Consider the following 18,913-nt stretch of genomic DNA (forward strand, 5'->3'; position numbering starts at 1 on the left):
AAGTTATGCAATTATTTACAATTAAAAATTGTAATCTCCTCTTGCCTTTAATTTTTAATCATCTTTTTTTTTTTATGAATTTATGGCAGTAAATGAGTTTAAAAAAGATGTAATACCATCTAGTGGAGAACTAATAATTCATTTAAAAAAAAAAAACATTAATTTTAATAATGTAAAAAAAAAAAAACATAACATCTACGTACTTTTTTTTCCCCTTTACATTTTTTTTTTTAATGATAGGTCTAGTAAAAGCTAATATTACATAGGTTTAGCTCTAGCCACACCTGACAGGAGGCTGGCATGTTTCGCCGCAATCTTTATGCTAATGGCTACCCAAGAAGAACTTAGCGAACGTATTTAGTTAGCCTTTGGTTGTACTTATCGCTAGTGTCGGACTCAATGGGTCAACCGTCGCTTACCTTCCACATCTGGGACCTGCAGGTGGTCGTCGCTAAATCCCGTGATTCGGGCTCCCGCCATTTGTCTCCCTCAGCTTTGCTCCCGCTAGCTTCTCCCGCTAGCCTCTCCAGTTAGTTCTCGTTAGCCGCTCCAGCTAGAAGTAATAGTTCTTACTAGCCACACTTGCTGGCCGCTCCAGTTCACTCAAAATAATTGATAGTAATTGGTGATAGCTTTTGCAAAGTCTGGTCTGAGGGACCGTAGTACACGTGCTTATATAAATGGTTGCCTTCTAATAGTTCACCACTGGATGGCACTAAATAGTTTCATAACATTACACTCAATAACGCTGGTATTTGCCCATTGTTGCCACACTTACACACTTAACTGCGATTTTCACCCCACAATCTTATGAGGAAAAACTTTTTTAAACTTTAAAATTAAGAAACAGGACTTGAGTCCTTAATGTGCCAGAGGTAGGAAATTAGCTGTCATCCACTAACTAAACCCACGTCTCGTCTTGAGGCTAACTCGTGTGTTTATCACAGATTAACAAACAGTAACTTACCTTACTATTTGTCGCTAACCAGTACAGATAACCGCAGCGGTCCACGGGCTTTTTGTTTTGTTTTGTTTTGCCCTTCAAGCTGCCATCATGCTTTTATGCTTGTGACGTGTTTGGCCGCACGAGGCTGCTTGGCTTGGGTTGCCAAATCAGGTCATTATTGTCCCCCGTAAGGCTCCTCAAGTTTTCTCCTGGAAGTCTCGTGAAACCTGACACCAAACAAAAATTAACTGTCGTTCATGAACTTGACACTGACATCACACCAACACAAACAAACTCGATACTGGCTAGCATAAAGTAGTAAGTATTTTATTCTCAGGCTTGAATATGTTTATGAAAGGCAAAATTAAAATGAATACTCTTCCTCTCCATAGTTTAGGCACATTACAGAAAGGCGAGACTGTCAGTGAGTAAACAAAAAGACACTTTGGGGCTCTGCACACATCCAAAAAAGCAGGTTTTGAGATACTCATCCATTTGACTGCTTTCAATACCAAAACTGCATCAGCCCATTGAAATGGGTACACGGAAAAAATATATACACAAAAAGATAAAAAGAAGATTAGAGGCCAACAGGCAACTTTTTGTTATGATCATGCGTTGCTGAGACCCGGTCAGTCAAAACAGGTGTGAGTGTACCATGTCTGCAAGTAAATGCTGGGGGCATGTAGACAGACATTTGCAGTACTGCAACATTGACAGCTCGTGGGTAAAAGTCATACGGGGGTGGAGGGGGGGGGGGGGTCGCAGTCACATACAGACACACACACAATGCTAATAAAAACTTTTCTGTGGGATTTCTCAAACATCTTCCAGCTCTTCATGATACCTTATGGCTTGCGAGTCTCAGTGGTGGAACACTGAGCGACAATACTGAACTTACATCATGACAGAGAGAAAACAAGTTGAACCCAAGCTCCGAGTGGACCCACTGAAGGCACCTTGACGTCCAATCCGAAAAGCGGCGGCGGCGGCCCGCTTTGACTTTTGACAAACATGCAGAAGCCAGAAAGGAGTGAACCGAGACGCTTGGCGTTGAAATCAAAGCGCAGCGGCAGTGCAACTTGCAATCTCCAAAACGCATGATGGCAGCGGTGTAATTGATAACTTATTTAAATATGGCATAATTTCCCACTCCTAAAGGTTTGGCTAACCAAAAAATAAGCAAACTTGACAACACTTTCACAACAGTGGAGGGCCGTCACATTTCCACTGATTGAGAAAAAAAAAAGAAGAACGGAATGACATCATTACATCCGCTCCGACGTGACAATTTTGGGGGGGAAACGAAAGATCAAATGATGGAGCAGCGTGACTGACCACAAAAACGCAATCATGTGCAAGTTTGTGATTTTTGGAATGTAACACACACACACACACAAAAAAGAAAAAGAAAACGCTGGCTACGTCTGCTGACTCACCAGCTATGACGTCTTCCTGATGCCTTTAGTTAAATATGTCAAGAGGAGGTGCATAATATCCTCCGAAGCGCAGAGAGAGACGTTAAAAACAGTCGCAGAGCCCTCGTGTTTTACACATATACATAAAAGGAAACGCAAAGATCACAATATGAACGTTTTAAATAATTGGAATCATTAAAACCGCGGGAGACGGGAGCTCTTTGAGAGCAGGTCGGGTGCCGCTGTCCTCTCGCCGACAGCACAACAGGAATAAATACGTTAAGTTCATACACGGAGATGAGGCAACAGCCCGCAACAGGGAACACTTTCAAACTTTTCACTGAGCACCTGGAACGTCTTCTTTTTTCCTTCTTCCTGTGTGCTGCAACCAGCTTCCTCTCTGGCGTCGCGGCCCCTCCCTCTCCGACGGTGAGTGGGCTGGGGTGGGGGTGGGGGGTGGAGGGGGGTGATTTTGTGAGCTGCCTGAAATGTAGGCCAAAGCGGTGGTGGGCGTTTCCATGGAAACAGTGCTCACAGCAGTCAGTGACATCATCAGTACGGGCAGAGGCATGTTGGGTGGGGGAGGGGGGCGGGGGCAGCTCGGGTGGGGCTTTTGGATTCAGACGCGGTTTTCTCCGCCCACTCTGGTCCGCCGCAGGATCCTGGCGAGGTGACAAACAAACCGAGAAGAGTCACGTCTGCCGTCTGGAGACTTCTAACAGACCCCCCCCCCCCCCCCCCTCCCGCACCTTCTGTTCTGCGGGTCCATGTGGTCGAGCAGCGGCTCCTGCGACACCCTGAAGTCGTCCAGCGGCGACTGGTAGCGCGAGTCGAAGGAGCCCTCCCGGCCCGTGTACGCCGGCACGGCCTGGCCCGGCGACTGCGGCACCGGCGACACGTTGGAGGACGCGGACGAGACCGAGCCGTGCTCCGCGAAATGTTCCCGTCCGGCGTGCGCTGACACGACGCTCGGCGAGCTCGCGGCAAGCGGACACACGATCTCGCCGTTTTCATTCTGGAGAAAAACGAAAAAAAAGGGGGGGGGTCATGTTGGGATGAACAACCTCGCTAACATAAATGGAAAATGCCATTGACAAGCTAACAGTTAACATTGGTAGTCAAAGTTTTATAACACTTTAAGCAACACATAGAAAAACGCATATATTCTTTATCATTTAGGAAAAATGACTATATGACAGCAACTCATTGAGTCGAAGAAGTTTGTTCTTCTTGGTTTTTGTGTGCATTATACTGCCTCCTGGTGGCCAAGGTGAGTGCACCAGAAGGAGAAGCAAATTGAATTGGATTGCAGCCTTAACTCATGACGCACCAACTGTTTAACGCTTTACATTCCATTTAAATGTTATTAATCCACATTTTTAAAAAGTAAACCACAATACTTTTGTGCGCAGACTCTGCCTTGTCATCCGCCGCCCCCTATTTCAATGAAAATTTGCTTTTACGTCTTGGAATGAGCGTTAACATGTTTGACTTAATTTGAGGACGTTTTTTTTTTTTTTTTTTTATGTGTTTATGTAAAACAGTCAAAATGTTACCACACTGCCGACTAAAATGAGCCCGGAGGGTTGGCAATTTCAGCGTTATTAGTCATAGTCTCTCTCCATTAGCGGTGCTAAGCGATGACCATCACCGAAAAAAGTAGTCACATGACAAGCAGTTGGCGAAGTCTCGCTGAAGACTTTTTCTATTCAGTCTAGGCTTATGTTTAACTTACAAAAATATCAATTTTGGTATCACTGTGCGCTCATATGGACGTATCAAATCTGTACCAAAATTGCAAATTTTCTTTAACTTTAATAACATTGAGATATTGCCAACATTTATTATTATTATTTTATTTTTTTTAATCAGCAAACCCATTGAAAAACAGTTGAAGGCGACCTTCTGATTTACAAACCTGCGTCGAGTCCAGTCAAACGGGCCTGCGATAAATGCTTACCATTCCTCTGACGATCTCCATGTGGACCAACAACGAGGCCAACTCCAGATCCTCGTTGAAGCTGTTCTTCAGCGGGACCGACCGATAACCTGCCGGAGACAAGAGGTCACACGAGCGCTAGCAACTGACGGGAATGGACCGGCGCTGCGGCGCTGCCGCGCGTACCCGTCTTCAGGCTGTGAATGGGGAACGTGGCCTGGGCCAGGAAGTTCTGGTCGCTGAACATGTCGATCTCGTAGACCACAAAGCGCAGGAAGGCGAAGGCCGAGTTGCTCACCGCGAACTGGAACGGCTTTCTGGGCCACGTGGGGTTCAGGCCGTTATCAGCTGGGACGGGAAACAGGACAATGACGCTTTTGCGTGGAGGTTTTTTGTAAAACACGGCGTGGAACGTCAAACTGCTCAAACGAGCAGTCTTTATTTGCGTCGGATTAAAGTGTCGCGGTACCTCGGAGTTTGAACATAATATATATACATATAACAATGTCACACCTATGTTGGATAAAAGACAAAAATAACTAAATGACTTTATGTCGCAACTCACTACTCACCTTCTGAATCCGTTTTTTGCTTGGCGCTGTCATACTCGGCCCCGCACACCTCAATCTCGATGAGGGGACAAACGATGCCGCGGCCGTGCTTTGGTAGGTGCCTCGCACCCAACACCTTTAAAGAGAGATAGAAATGAACACTTTTTGTTTACACCCGATGGAAAGAACTTGCAAAGTGCTAAAGGTCGGTCAAGACAACATAACGTAACAAAAGAGAACATAAAGGACTGAAGTGGTTTTCAATTAAGCCAAAAGGCAAACACGCCGGATGGAATATGTCGGGTTGTCGGTTTCACACACCGTTAGTTTTGGTGTGAGCGTCTGCTCCATGCCCATTGCGAGTGTTCTCATTTTGTATTGACTGCTTGTTCGTTTCCAAAAAACAGCGGCTGCGACTAAGTGCCTCAAGGTAGGATTGCTCGATTATGAAGAAAATATTAATCACGATTATTTTGGTAATAACTGAAATCACGATTAGGACAATCATTAATTTTTTGGTACAAAACGAGAAAATGGTGAAATCAAATTATTTGAAACACTTTACTTATGCAAGTTCCTTTTTGATTAAATACAATTTATTAAATTAGTTATTTTAAAATAAAAAATAAAAAAGGTGCAAATGTATACATTTAAACAACTCAAAACTCTAAATAAGTATTAATAATCTTCTTCTTTTTTTTGACAATTATGCTTATTTCATAATTGTGGAGTGTTATAATTGAAATTGTAATTGAATTTAAATTTATTTCACAGCCTGCAACACACACACACACACACACACACACACACGTTTGTTTTACTATCTTTGTGGGGCCATCTCATTGACATAATGCATTTCCTAGCCCCTTCCCCTAACCATAAAAAAATCATTGCATACCCCTATATTCCTTACCCTAACCTCAACCGTAACCCAAATCAAACCTAAACTCTAAAACCAAGTATTGACCCTCAAAAAGAGGTCTAAACTTGTGGGGCCCAGCAGAATGGCCCCACATGGACGGGTGGGCCCCACAACTCTGTGAAATCCCGAAATGTTGGCCCCACTATGTAACAAAAACAAGACCACACACAAACACACACACAAGACCAAGCTGAGGTCAAGTAGGCTGAAGCATCTTTAAATCTCATTCCAGCCAAAGGTCATGACATCACACAGGAAGACGTACCTCGATCTGAAGAGTGACTTCGTCGAGGCCCCGCACGGTGTGTCTGTCAAAGGGGTCGAAGTTGTCGTCCCTCATGATGGGAGGCTGGAGGACGTAGCCGCTCCTTCCGTTCAGCATGAACAAGGCCTGGTTCATCTGCATGGGCTTGTCTGGACCCAAGACGGCGCAAGAGCGTCAAACATTAAAAATCACACGTTGCCACTTGAAGAAACGGGATGTAAAAAGGTTCCTTTACCCGCCGTCTGGAAGTTTAGTGCTACAAGCTGCGAGCCGCAGAGCCACATGGGCAGAGGGTCGTAGTTGGACGAGTCCAGCCTTTGGCCTCGCGGGTAGATCCTGGACAGCTGCAGTCGATTGTACTGCAGGAACTTCTTCCCTTTGATTTTATTGACGTATTTCTCCGCCTTGGTCTCGGGAAAGGACGACATGTCCCGGAAACAGGCGCGCTCCGTGCCGATCTCTAGAGGATTGCGGACAGACCAGGACAGGGTTGACTCATCAGCCTAAAACGCTTCCGATATCATGTCCATCTCATCTTACGGCCATTGCATTGAAATTACATATTTATTATTCAAATGGCAAGACATAAGGAGACATTTGGGGGCAGTTCACTGCATTATCACTGACTGTCTTCGTCGAATGGCACGGGTCTACAGTAGACGACCAGGTCGGATAACTCCAGTGCAATCTTCTTCCTCCTCTCCATCATCTTTCCCTCTTCCAGCTGCGTACACACACAACACGATCAATCTGAAGCATCTGTAAGGCAGGTGGTGATGTGTCACAAGGTGAGGGTGTGTGTGTGACACGCACCTTGGCCTCTGAGGTCATCGCCACCTCGCGGATCTTGAGAACCCATTCCTTTAATTCCTCCTGAGTGCTGGCGGCAACTTCCAGCACCGGTCCGGTCCGCATGGCTGAGGTTGGTACAAGGGAGAAGACATGTGGCCTGCTTCCTTTTCCTTCGGGCCGGACAACTGGTTTGGAAATATATCAAGTCAAAAATAGAGGCTGGAGTCCTGCATTCAATTTATTTATTGTATGTATGTACATGTATTTTGTTTACTGAAATATTTAAAAATATATATATTTACATAAATTCTGCAACTATATAATAGTGTGGTTAAAGCCCGGTTCACATGGCAAGATAATTAACCCCAATTTTAGCCCTAACAATCGTGATGACGCTCCCATATTAGTGAATATGATTTTTTTCAAGGCAGATACCGATTATGAGTAGTCAAGATGGCTGATAACCGATATTTCATGACTATATTTATTTGCAGTAAAAGAGAAAATATTAAGTGTCAAAATTTAAAAAATATTTATTTTTAGTCTTTTAATTTGAAACATAGAAAGATTTGACAGCTTTGTTTAAAAATGCCATGCATGTGTTAAGGTAATGTCATCATCATTGCGCTCTTTTTTATTTTTTATTTTGTATGTGTATGTGCGTGTGTGCGTGCGTGTATTCGTTAGTTCACCAAAAACCTATTAAAAAAAATCCCATACCGTTCACCTAAACCGAACACCGCCGTCAGGAGACCCGAGGAAGGACCAAAGAAAATGATTTAATTTGAAACATATAAAGATTTGACAGCTTTGTTTAAAAAAAATGCCATGCATGTGTTAAGCTAAATTAAAAACTAAGCACATAAATAGTTCCCTAAAGTTTTCTACTGTAAAATAAAGTTTTCCAAAATGTCAACATAATTTCGACATGAAAAAAAATTTAATTAAAAAGTGTAGGGAGTTCCCAGTGTCAGCTTAAATTTTTATAACGTCGAAATTTAAATCTCACCGAGCGACAAATGCATGCGAATGTAGCTAATTTGGGGTTTTCATGAGGGTTCGTAGAAGGTTTCAAAAGATCTTCACAGACAACAACAAAATGTCTGAATATGTTCAAAATGTCTTTGTCACAAGTAAAAATTGTCGTTAAATTATCTTACAAATCTTGAGGAAAACCCTAAATTTGCTACCTTCGCAAGCATTCGCCGGCTCAGCGAGAAACCAGCTTCATCGGCCTTCAGAGTCGTAAAAAGGCCGATACCGATATTTGTCAAAGTACCAAATATCGGCACCGACAATCGGTCTACCCCTATTCCCATATCCAAAAGATAATCTTCACACATATTCCTGCCGTGTGTGGTGTGTTCAAACGGATCTCAGCTGCTCCAATCTCAAATCGCCTTTTCTTTTTGTCGTTTTTTCCCCTGCTAAAACAAAACACAAAGTGTCGCCACTAGTCCGTCAACCGTTTACTCTGAAGTCACGCTTCATCTCAAGAGGTTTTGCGAAATTTCCCGTCTAACCTGGAAAAAAAATCAGGAATGAAATAATCGTTACGTGTGTGATGTTTTGATTTTGCCGTGAAGCTGCACTGTATGTTCAAAACCGTTTTACCCATGACTTTTTTTTTCTCGTTTGATAGTCTGCTGACAATCTTGAAATCTTGTCATGTGAACCAGGCTTAAAATACAAAAACATTGAAAGGACAGAATTCTTGCAGCTATGCACATTAACAGGGGCCAAATGTGACGACAACACTGTTTCCATTTCCTTTTCAAACACACTTTAGCCTATTTCATTTTTGAAACAATGTTAATGCACAAAATGTCAAACTTAAGACTGCCACTAGAGGGAGCCAAAACCCCAGCTATGGACAGAGCAGCTGCTTTTAGAGCCTAAATACTAACCAAGAGAGGTAGCAATGCAAATGGGGTGTGCCCCGCCTTGCCCCAGGCCTTAGATTGCAGATAAGTAAAGAAACAAAGGGATTGTAATAAAACAAAAAAATTTGACTTTTAGTACTCGCTAGAACAAATCGAAAGCAGCACAACTAGTTGGGAACGTAGATTATAATCATGGAAGGAGGCTGCCCTCTGGCACGTTGACTGCCAGCACTGCAGCAGCAAAGCCGAACAGGAAATGGAGTGTGTGGGGGGGGGGGGGGGGGGGTGGGTGGTTGTTTGGGGGGGGTGGGGGGGGGTCGCTCACCAATCTGACAGGAGGAGACGTCCACACTTCCTCTCAGCAGATCTCCCAGTGGGCTGTTTTCTGTCATCTCCTGCTGGACATGGAAGAGGAGCATAGGTGAATCAATGGAGTGGAGCTGAGTATGCAACGGACCGCTGCGTGGATTTGATTGATTTGATCCTCACACTTCTGTCTGGCTCTGCGGCTGACGGACTGATCTCCTCAACGTAGTTTGCCGGAAACCACAGCTGCTTCTTCCCTCCACAGTCCCCCTTCCACCTGGCACAAGTGACATTTTATTATCAACAGCACATGGACGCGGACGACAATAACAAGTCAATCCCACATGAGAGCTCCTTCCACAATAGATGTCAAACTCACCATCCTCCTTCCTGTTTGTCCACGTTGGAGATGGTGGCGTTTTTGGTGAATGAGAGCTCATCATCTCTTTGGGCTTTATACTCATACATGGCTCTTACTGTGCACTGTAAAAGGCAGACGGGATGTTATAGGAATTCAACTGACGGTCTCCACCGCGGACACTCACCTTAAAGGTAGGCATTTGATTGGCTTCCACATAAAAGCCAGGATTCCGGCCCTCGTAGAGCGACCCGTAGTCGGGCTCCTGTCAGATGAGACAATGTCTCTTGATTGGACGGCCATCGTTGCATTCAACAAGACACAGCCACATAAAACTACAAAACATCCATGCATCCATTTGCCACCACTTATCCGGGGTCGGGTCGCGGGGCGGCAGCTTTAGGAGGAAAGCCCAGACTTCCCTCTCCCCAGCCACTTCGACCAGCTCTTCCAACAAGATCCCAAGGCGTTCCCAGGCCAGCCGGGAGACATAGACTGTCCAGCGTGTCCTGGGTTGTCCCCGGGGCCTCCCACCGGTGGGGGACATGCCCGGAACACCTCTCCAGGGAGGCGTCCAGGAAGCATCCGAACCAAATGCCCGAGCCACCTCAATTGGCTCCTCTCCTCGAGTAGCGGCTCGACCCCGAGTCCCTCCCGGATGACCGAGCTTCTCACCTTATCTCTAAGGGAGAGCCTGGACACCCTGCGGAGGAAAATCCTTTTGGCCGCTTGTATCCGGGATCTTGTTCTTTCGGTCACGACCCACAGCTGGTGACCATAGGTGAGGGTGGGAACATAGATCGACCGGTAAAAAACGTCTTTACCACAACAGACCGATACAGAGTTCACATCACTGCAGACGCTGCCTGTCGATCTCCCGCTCCGTCCTGCCCTCACTCGTGAACAAGACCCCAAGATACTTGAAGTCCTCCACTTGGGGCAGGACCTCATCCCCGACCCGGAGAGAGCACGCCGCCCCTTTCCTACTGAGGACCATGGTCTCGGATTTGGAGGTGCTGATTTTCACCCCAACCGCTTCACACTCGGCTGCGAGGCGCTCCAGTGAGAGTTGGAGATCACAGCTTGATGAAGCCAATAGCACCGCATCATCTGCAAAAAGCAGAGATGCTATACTGAGGCCACCAAACCGGAGCCCACTCAACGCCTCGGCTGCGCCTAGAAATTCTGTCCATAAAAAGTTATTAACAAGAATCAGTGACAAAGGGAAGCCTTGGCGGAGTCCAACCCTCACTGGAAACGAATCAGACTTACTGCCGGTATCAGGGGGCTCGGTACCCCGTACTACCGAAACACCCCCCACAGGACTCCCAGAGGGTCAAACGCCTTCTCCAAATCCACAAAACCCATGTAGACTGGTTGGGCGAACTCCCATGCACCCTCGAGGATTAAAACTCCACTCCAAACAATTTGTAATAATTATTTTTCAGTCAGTCCAATGCAGTACTCACAGCAGTGCCGATCTTTTCCAGTGTGTCTTCATTGATGGGATATCGCAGCTTCATTTTGCGATACAGAGGGTGCTTCTCGTAGTAGCTGATGAGATCTACGAGGCTGTCGAACTCCGAAGTGCCCAGCACCACAGTCTGACCCTCTTGCTGTACACGGCAGTGCTTAATCTTGCCCTCGGCCCTGCATCGAAACCACAGGCATACAATAAATGACTAACCGCCACACGATTAATGGCTTATCGACGGTACATTTACAATCTCTCCAATCGGGATATTTAAGTCACAGCGACTTGCCTGAAGGAAATGGCAAATGAGTTGGATTCAGCCCTCTTCCTGACAAGGAAAGCCCCATCTCTAGGAACCCTCATCAGCATGTTCTCAGCATGACTCCTGGATAGGTTCGCATGGTACCACCTGGAACAAACGAACAACAACAAAAAAGACCCAATTACAACAGTTATATTTTCTTTTTATCTTCCAAGCACTTAAGCATTTAAAAAGAGTTCAACCCTCTAAGCAATTTCTCATTCTTGATATGTGAGTGAGTCTCACTCTTTGCTCTCGTGGGCATTGGTCTGCGGCACAGGCTCAGTCAGCTTCATCTCAAATTCATTGCAGCGCAACGCCACCTGCTGGTAGTGGTTGATGAGGGCAAAGAGAGTGTCGAACACCAGGTTGTCAGTCAGGTAGAATTTGGGGCTGCCGGCCTCTTGACGGGAGTGAATGCGGCAGTGCTGCACTCGTCCTGACCGCCTGGAAAAGGGAAAAGATGGATGAAGGGTAAAAATGTGATCATATGTATAGTTTCCACTCAGTGATTCAATTTATGAGAATGTGCTTTTTCCCCACTGTTTATGGAGGACCAAATTAAAAATAAATACATGAATAAATAAATACATGAATGAATAAAAGTGAAAATATGAATAGAAAAACATAAATATATATTCAAAATAAATAAATAAAAATAAATATAAATGGAAATAAAAACCAAAATATGAATAAATAAATAAATAAAAGTAAAAACACATACATAAATAAAAAAATTAGATAAAAAAAATAAAAATAAAATTTGTTAACAAAAAATAATAATTCAGGGCCCTTCCAAAAGGTATGTAGGGCAGACACTGAGCATGAGGAAAGTATAAAAAGTGGTGTTTTTGGTTTAACGTTACACGTGTTTTTGGGTCACCATTTTCCATCTTCAAAAAAGTTTTGGTTCAATATTGTCCTGTCCTGGAAAATTCTGAGCATAAACATTCAATCCATCACTTTCATTGATTACTCCGTTCGTGACTCCATTCATTCAGAGTCAATGCAATGACAAAGAATGATCTGAACACGACATTAAATCTATGAAATGCACATTCACGAGAATGAATCAGGCTGTCAATGCACTTTCAAAAAATGTGTTAAAATAGAAAAACCATTCAGTTAATTTAAAATGCACAAAATAACTCAAATAAATAGTTCACTTATTGTAGATTAATATGTGAATAATCCTCCGTTGTCGTGATTTAATGTCACAGTTTGTAGCAACTAGATGAAATTCCCCAATCCGGAACATACCAGAAAGACAGTGTGTAATCTCCCACAAAGGTCTCACTCTCTCGAACCAGGAAGGAGCCGTCAGGCGCTCCAGTTTCTAGGCAGTACTCCGACAGCAGCCGCTCAGCTATCTGTCTCCCGTCCCGCCCTGCGCCCAACTTTCCATGGAACCACTTCTCTGTAACATGCTGATCCATCCCATTGGCAACCTGTCGATTAGCGGGAGGAACTGATAACAAACCGCTCAAGACCACCACCAACAGGAAGTACTTGACATCACACATTTGATTTTAAGTGCTTGCACAGATCTCGCCATGGGACAGTGTGGTCCACTTAACGTGAGGCCTACTAACCTCTCTGTGCTCCTCCTCCTCATCGTTACCCTGATTACTTGAGGTCTCCTCTGAGTAGTAGATCTTACTGCTGGTCAGGACAAAGAAATGAGGATACCACTCCTGCAGCCAGAGGGACAGGATATGAGGAGCCAGAACGCATGAGCTTCATTAATTATTTAGAACATCCATGTGTTGCACAGAAATGTGACCACCATCTAACCAGGAAAACAAGTTCTAAGATATTTGGGTGTAAGCAAGATACAGTTACACAATCATTTATGAATAGACTTTATAATTGTGTTCCAGAAGACACATGTTTAAAAGTGTTCTGAAGGCAGTTACTTACATGATTGATTGGATCCTCCAAATATAGGATTCCGTTTTTGATGGAGTTGCTGATGTCGTTCTCAGAGTAGGGAGTCGAGGTGGACACCTCCTCATAGGCGCTGCCCTCGGCAAGCTTCTTATGCTGCCACGTGGAAAAGGAGAGCATTGAAATGAAAGATGAACAGTTTTTAATGGGAAAACTAATTATGCAATTTGTGCAAAAGAGCATACGGCCACAATACACAGTGCACATTACGAGGTTTCGGTGAGTCCGTCCCAGAGGTTTGGCGCAGGCCAAGACACACACCCGACTCAAATGATTTGTGATGATATACCCTGTTTGGCTATCATTGGTTGTAGGTGATCGTGCTATTTTGCTTGGCCATTTTCACTGAAGCAACCACCTTTGCACACGTCTGTTTTACTGGATTTGACTAATATTGCAAGGCCCACAGAATATTGTTTTCTATTGCTATCAAAACATGGAACCTACCAAAAGAAAGATTAGAGTCTCTTCTTTCATCAGAGAAAAACTTATATTTGTTTCTGTATCCATTTAGCAGCAATTAGCATTTGAATATAGCTAAGTTTCATTATTATTCACAAATCTATTTAAAACACCGGGGAAAATAGTTTTTTGCAAAATGGCCCTGGTTGAGCTCTTATACTCTGCTGCCACCTGCTGGTAATTTGTTGTCATAACTACCATTGCTTTAGGCATCCTCTTCAGGTCAGAGGCTGCATCAAAACCTTCTGTATGCTCTAGCATTAAAAAACAAAAACAAAACGTATAAATATGTTTTTGGGACCATGGCAATATTTAACAGAACATTTGTATACGTTTTTGGGAGCAAATTAGTTAAGAGAACAGTGGTGGTTGTTTTAAAGTGCTCTATAAATAAGAGTTCTAACAGTTGCTGCATGCATGGATATAGGAAATACAAGAACACGTTTTCTGAATTCAACGTAAAGAGAGCTAGATTTGAATGCTCCTCTCCCTGATCATTTTGTTCACCAGTAAATCCTATACCTATGTCTTGAATTTGAACCCCCCCCCCCCCCCCCCGCCACACACACACACACACACACTTTATTTTTCCAATAAAGAAGGTTTCGGTGAATGTGCATAGAAAACTGGTGGGGTACAGTACCTCCACCAGGACTAAGAACCGCTGGTGTAAGGTGTACAATGTTGATTGAAAAATGTCATCGGAAGCCCAACCTTGATGAGGATCTTCTTCTTGAGCTGGTTGGGTGAAGGCAGGCCATCCGCTGCGATATCCACCGCCTTGGTCAGCAACATGTCTCCGAACAGTTTCTTAAAGTGAGTGGCCATGTTCCTCTGCTGGACAATACTACAGTGGTCCTCAATGGACAGGATTATGGGAAAGCTGCGGGAAAGATCAGACTTAAAAATTGCAACTTCCCCTTTCACTGCACTTGGGTGCCATTTCTTATCTTATTTTCTCACACGGTACAATTTCCTCAGGGCACATTGTTTCTTTACACTTTATGTGTGCAGCCTAATTATTCTTGTCATACATCACCGGGGACGCCTGCAACAAGACACTGAAGAGCGGCTGACAGTCTCTGCCAACTTACTCTGACGTGACAAACGCGTGCTCTTTGATGGTGGTTAACACGTCACAGAACTTGATCTTTGTTGTGAGGGTGTGCCCATGGTAAATGACTGGCATTCCATCTGGACCATCCCAGCAGTCCACTGCAAAAACAAAACACATTCAGCTGCTAAACTACCAAATAAAAAGGAATGCAAAAAACATATTGCAGAGCTACAGTTTGAACTTGAACCTCAACTTGCTATTGTGTCACGTGTGTTTAGTTTTCTGTGACACAATTCGAAGAAACCAGCTTGACCAGCTCACGTATGCGATAATGTAAAGTAGTTATGAAACTGCTCCGTGAGTGTGAGAGGGTGTGGCGGCTACGGTAGCAGCCAAACTGAATGGACAGTGTTTACTCACATTCGATACAACGGCAACCCATCCTTAAAGCGCGAGCGTACGCCTCCAGGGACGACTCACTGGAAAACTGGTCTCCTGTCAGATACCTAAAAATAAGCATGTGACGAGTCAACGCAACACATACCTCTTTCACACGCTAATCACACCGGCATCGCTCGCACACAAATGTCATGCTGCCGTTTCTCCGATGTTGACCTGTGCAAACGCGTATTTTAAACTCCATCAAAGCAACATCGGAAGCTGTCATTCTGCTTTCTCAATGCGTATTGTTTGGCAACCAGCATAGAAGGCTCACATTTGAACAGCGTTTCACACGCTTTTCAATTGAAGGAAAACGTGTATTTTTTCCTGACTAAAAATAGGCCTCTCAATCTGGAATGCTGTTGTTGAAATATCTAGTTGTGATTTGGTGAAAAGTTTTACACCAAGATGCGTGAAACCCAACCACGAGTGTAGACGGAAACGAGCTGGACTCTTACGTGTTGTGTGAAGAGGAGATCCAATAATGGGACAAAGGGTTGCTCATATTTTCTGGACATACTTGATCCAAGGAAGAATCCCAGATGGTGTTCTCTTTGGAGAATAAGTACGTCAGGAACTACAACGAAACAACAAGGACAATATTTTACTCATTACGTATGAATCTGAAATGTTTTTATATTAGCAAACATTGGCCTAAAAGGACGATAAAGTAGAATAAATTAAGACTCCCTTAAACTACTCTTTTGTAGAAATTTGATGAGAATGACATAAAACGGAGGTATCAATTAACAAAGCCCATCTTTTTTGATATCCTAGGGACCTAAAACTATTCAAATGATTCCTTTTATCTAACTTAAAAACAATTAGAAGATTGTTGAAGAGGTTTCCGGATTCATGGAAAAAACGTAGCAACCTTAGCCATGTTTTAGTGTAATAGTGTGTGATTCGCAGCATGAAGCCCTTTCATGCGCCATAGTATGACCTCGTGCAAGCAGAGACGGTACCACCTCCTACAGGCTGGTTTGCTTACGTGCTTCTCTGTTCTCTGCCGTTTAGTCCATCGCTGCTTTATGGCAACCGCAGCGGGCATCTGTCGCTTTCTGCATACTACTTACAGACGCCACAGCCAACCTTTTCTGATTGTGTGGGAGGTGTTTAAGGTCAACGTCGGGCTTTCTTGTGTCAATTACGGAGAACCACGTACCCACACAAACAATGCGGGAGTTCAGAGGAGTGGGGTAAATGGAAACTATGCGAACTATTAACATGGCAAAGTACTTTACATTTGAGCATCAGGCAGCAAAAAGCCCCTCAAATAATATCGAGAAAAAAAAAGAAAAAAAAGCATGTATACCTCATCTTGGAGGAAATAAGGCTGTTCCACTTCTCTAAGAGGTTCCTTCAGGTAGTCGAACATGAACTGCTGAACCATGCTGCCATCTGAGGCCCACATATCCTGCATTTACATGAAGTGTATGATATCACAGATATTCAAGCGTTAGGGGAAGCCGATGTGCAATAAACCAGAGAGATTATTACCATTTGAGACTCCAGGAGGAAGCTCTTAAAGTCCTCAAGGGAGATCCTCTGTTCTGGTCTGTCAATGAACCTGGCAGAGAAAGTAACGCCTCAGTAAGCACACATATGGCATGTGGCTGCAGCAGCACTGCCTTATTTGTTTGGTTTTGGCCTACCTCTGCAAAAACGGGAACTCGAGCTGAAAGGAGGAGGAAAGGGGAAAATGTCAGTTAATTGGAGCGCTGAGGATGCGTACAAAATGGTGTTGTGTGAGGTTGGTTAGTCATGGCGGGCAGGCGCTGAGGTCATCCATTTATTTTATATATACTCCCAGCCTGCCTCCTCTTCATCTGTGTGAGTGTGTTTACGCGTGTCCTAATGGCCTTCGCCAGAAGGGCTCGTGCATTTTGAACTGGATTGTATTGATCTTGCTGCCATTTGAGAACAGACAAATGGGGGCGGAAGCATGCCCGGGCATGGGGGTGGATTGTCGAGGGGATGCACAAACTCAGACTTGTCTGTGAACAGTGACACGGATGCACCATATAAACTCACGTTCTTCTGAGCGTCAAACATGAGGTTGCGATAAAGTTGTGAAAACTGGCTGAAGGACACTTCTCCATTCCTCCACTCAGAGTCCTGGAAAAAAAAAAAGAACACCAAAAAAAGTCGTCATGTTACGCGAAATTAAACTAAGCAGGAAGGCATCAGAAGTGCAAGCCAGACTGTTAAGCAGAGCGAGTTTACCGGAAGTTTCTCTCGGAGGAACCTCATGTTGGGCACCCTGTAGTTGACCTGGCTCAGCATGTTCTTCAGATCCTTACAGGATATCCTAGACACAAGCACGGGCTTGGTTTAGAAAAATGAAACACAAATACAAAGATGCACGTAGATGCACGTCCTATTAGCATAAAGCTTTGGCCGGGGAAGGCAACGACCCAACGCAGCCTCAAACGGACTCGCTCTGTCGTCTAGGATGCGGCAGACAAACATCTCTGTGCATCTCCCCAAGTCCTGCACAGACTGTTTCCTGCGGCAGGAAAAGTTACTGGTGTGTGGCTGAGAGGTTAGTTCCTTCACAGCACCTCACAACACTCAAGCGTGGTGAACTCATGAACTTCACCCCCCCCCCCCCCCCCAAAGTAATAATTTAATGAGGATGAAACTTTTGATCAAAACAACTTACCTGTCTTCTCTGTTGCGGTCAACGGCATAGAATTGTTTCCGTAACCACCTGAATAGAAATAACCATAAGTGTGATGCATTCACAAAAACATGGCAGCAAATGCCAAGACGTGGCATATGTCCACATTGTACTTCCTTGCCTCTCGACTTGAAGTGGTGTTGGGGACTTGAGCGTGTCAGCCACTAGCCAGTTTAACCCCTTCACCCACATGGTCATCTCCTCATCGGATGTTGCTGTTATGTTGACAAGCAGAATAAAATAAAATAAATTAAAAGTCACATAGACAACATAACAACACATTTGCTAAATTCTCATGTTTTTTTTCCAGTCAAACATCAAATGCATACCTGCTAGGCTGAGTGACTTAAGGCGAAACTCTGTCCCGTACAAAATGACAAAGCAATGGGCTTGGTCCAGCCTGGCTGCAGAGTCCTCCATGTAGCGCTCAAAGTCCCGGGACTTCTGTCCGGGTCGGATCTCTTTGATTTCTCGGATGTCAACTGGTGATACGGAAACACATACGACAAAGCTCAGTACACGTCCACCCAAACACAGATGAGGAGTTTCCTTTTAATAAATCCATAAGACAATAGCAAAATAACTGTACAGCTTGCATAAAAACTATTTATGGAAAAGGCAATTATAATAGCAAATTAATGAAAAGAGGGAATGATATATGTGGACCGTTGCGGAGTTACGCCTGAATATAAAAACAACAACAACAAAACAATTAGCACACAATGTGACATAAAAAAATGCAAAAGCAAAAAAAACACAAAAACAAGACTCGAGCATTGATTGGGCCTCTGTACCAACCCCAACCATGCAAAAGTTACTTATTTGCAAACTGGTAGACCACATCCACGTGCTCGGTGAGGTTTGAAAGTCCGGCCCCTTTTGCCACTAAAGAAACTGCCAATTGACTATTAACAGGATTTCTGCAGGTATTAGCAAAATTATTATTATTTTTTTTTTATGCCGGTTTTAATGCTATTTTAAACTCATTTAATGCCCATGCCGTACTGCGTACACACACACCCACACCCACATATACATACATAAGATTTATGCATGTGCTCTTGATATATAAGGGCTGTCGGTGGAATTGTTTTCAATTGTAATTAATGGCATGATTTCCATAATTAATTTGCAATTAATCGCAAATCAGACGCTAATTGTAAAATTC

At 44.0% G+C, this 18,913-nt stretch overlaps 1 protein-coding gene across 2 annotated transcripts in view; it reads right to left on the minus strand.

The window, feature by feature from the left end:
• Positions 1 to 1,257: 1,257 nt before the first annotated feature.
• The window catches only part of plcg1 (phospholipase C, gamma 1), a 30,961-nt gene continuing 13,305 nt past the window's right edge, over positions 1,258 to 18,913 (minus strand). The window contains exons 3-33 of one of the 2 annotated variants that reach the window (XM_086069589.1): positions 18,075 to 18,227; positions 17,867 to 17,960; positions 17,728 to 17,775; positions 17,289 to 17,373; positions 17,097 to 17,180; positions 16,718 to 16,740; positions 16,563 to 16,632; positions 16,378 to 16,479; positions 15,521 to 15,639; positions 15,042 to 15,127; positions 14,659 to 14,779; positions 14,279 to 14,447; positions 13,076 to 13,198; positions 12,748 to 12,849; positions 12,416 to 12,603; positions 11,402 to 11,602; positions 11,144 to 11,263; positions 10,850 to 11,030; positions 9,568 to 9,645; positions 9,402 to 9,505; positions 9,206 to 9,299; positions 9,042 to 9,111; positions 6,855 to 7,018; positions 6,669 to 6,765; positions 6,277 to 6,501; positions 6,042 to 6,190; positions 4,876 to 4,990; positions 4,490 to 4,651; positions 4,325 to 4,413; positions 3,114 to 3,379; positions 1,258 to 3,026 (exon numbers count right to left, since the gene is read on the minus strand). In XM_086069589.1, coding sequence (XP_085925715.1) covers positions 2,984 to 3,026; positions 3,114 to 3,379; positions 4,325 to 4,413; positions 4,490 to 4,651; positions 4,876 to 4,990; positions 6,042 to 6,190; positions 6,277 to 6,501; positions 6,669 to 6,765; positions 6,855 to 7,018; positions 9,042 to 9,111; positions 9,206 to 9,299; positions 9,402 to 9,505; positions 9,568 to 9,645; positions 10,850 to 11,030; positions 11,144 to 11,263; positions 11,402 to 11,602; positions 12,416 to 12,603; positions 12,748 to 12,849; positions 13,076 to 13,198; positions 14,279 to 14,447; positions 14,659 to 14,779; positions 15,042 to 15,127; positions 15,521 to 15,639; positions 16,378 to 16,479; positions 16,563 to 16,632; positions 16,718 to 16,740; positions 17,097 to 17,180; positions 17,289 to 17,373; positions 17,728 to 17,775; positions 17,867 to 17,960; positions 18,075 to 18,227 — 3,725 coding nt within the window. In that variant the 3' untranslated portion in view covers positions 1,258 to 2,983. Of the gene's footprint in view, positions 3,027 to 3,113; positions 3,380 to 4,324; positions 4,414 to 4,489; positions 4,652 to 4,875; positions 4,991 to 6,041; positions 6,191 to 6,276; positions 6,502 to 6,668; positions 6,766 to 6,854; positions 7,019 to 9,041; positions 9,115 to 9,205; positions 9,300 to 9,401; positions 9,506 to 9,567; positions 9,646 to 10,849; positions 11,031 to 11,143; positions 11,264 to 11,401; positions 11,603 to 12,415; positions 12,604 to 12,747; positions 12,850 to 13,075; positions 13,199 to 14,278; positions 14,448 to 14,658; positions 14,780 to 15,041; positions 15,128 to 15,520; positions 15,640 to 16,377; positions 16,480 to 16,562; positions 16,633 to 16,717; positions 16,741 to 17,096; positions 17,181 to 17,288; positions 17,374 to 17,727; positions 17,776 to 17,866; positions 17,961 to 18,074; positions 18,228 to 18,913 lie in introns of both variants that reach the window. The other variant, XM_086069588.1, reaches the window with a different exon arrangement.

Source organism: Leptonotus elevatus, chromosome 2, assembly GCF_054856555.1.
Source record: "Leptonotus elevatus isolate MCC_2025b chromosome 2, RoL_Lele_1.0, whole genome shotgun sequence".
Classification (NCBI taxonomy): Eukaryota; Metazoa; Chordata; class Actinopteri; order Syngnathiformes; family Syngnathidae; genus Leptonotus; species Leptonotus elevatus.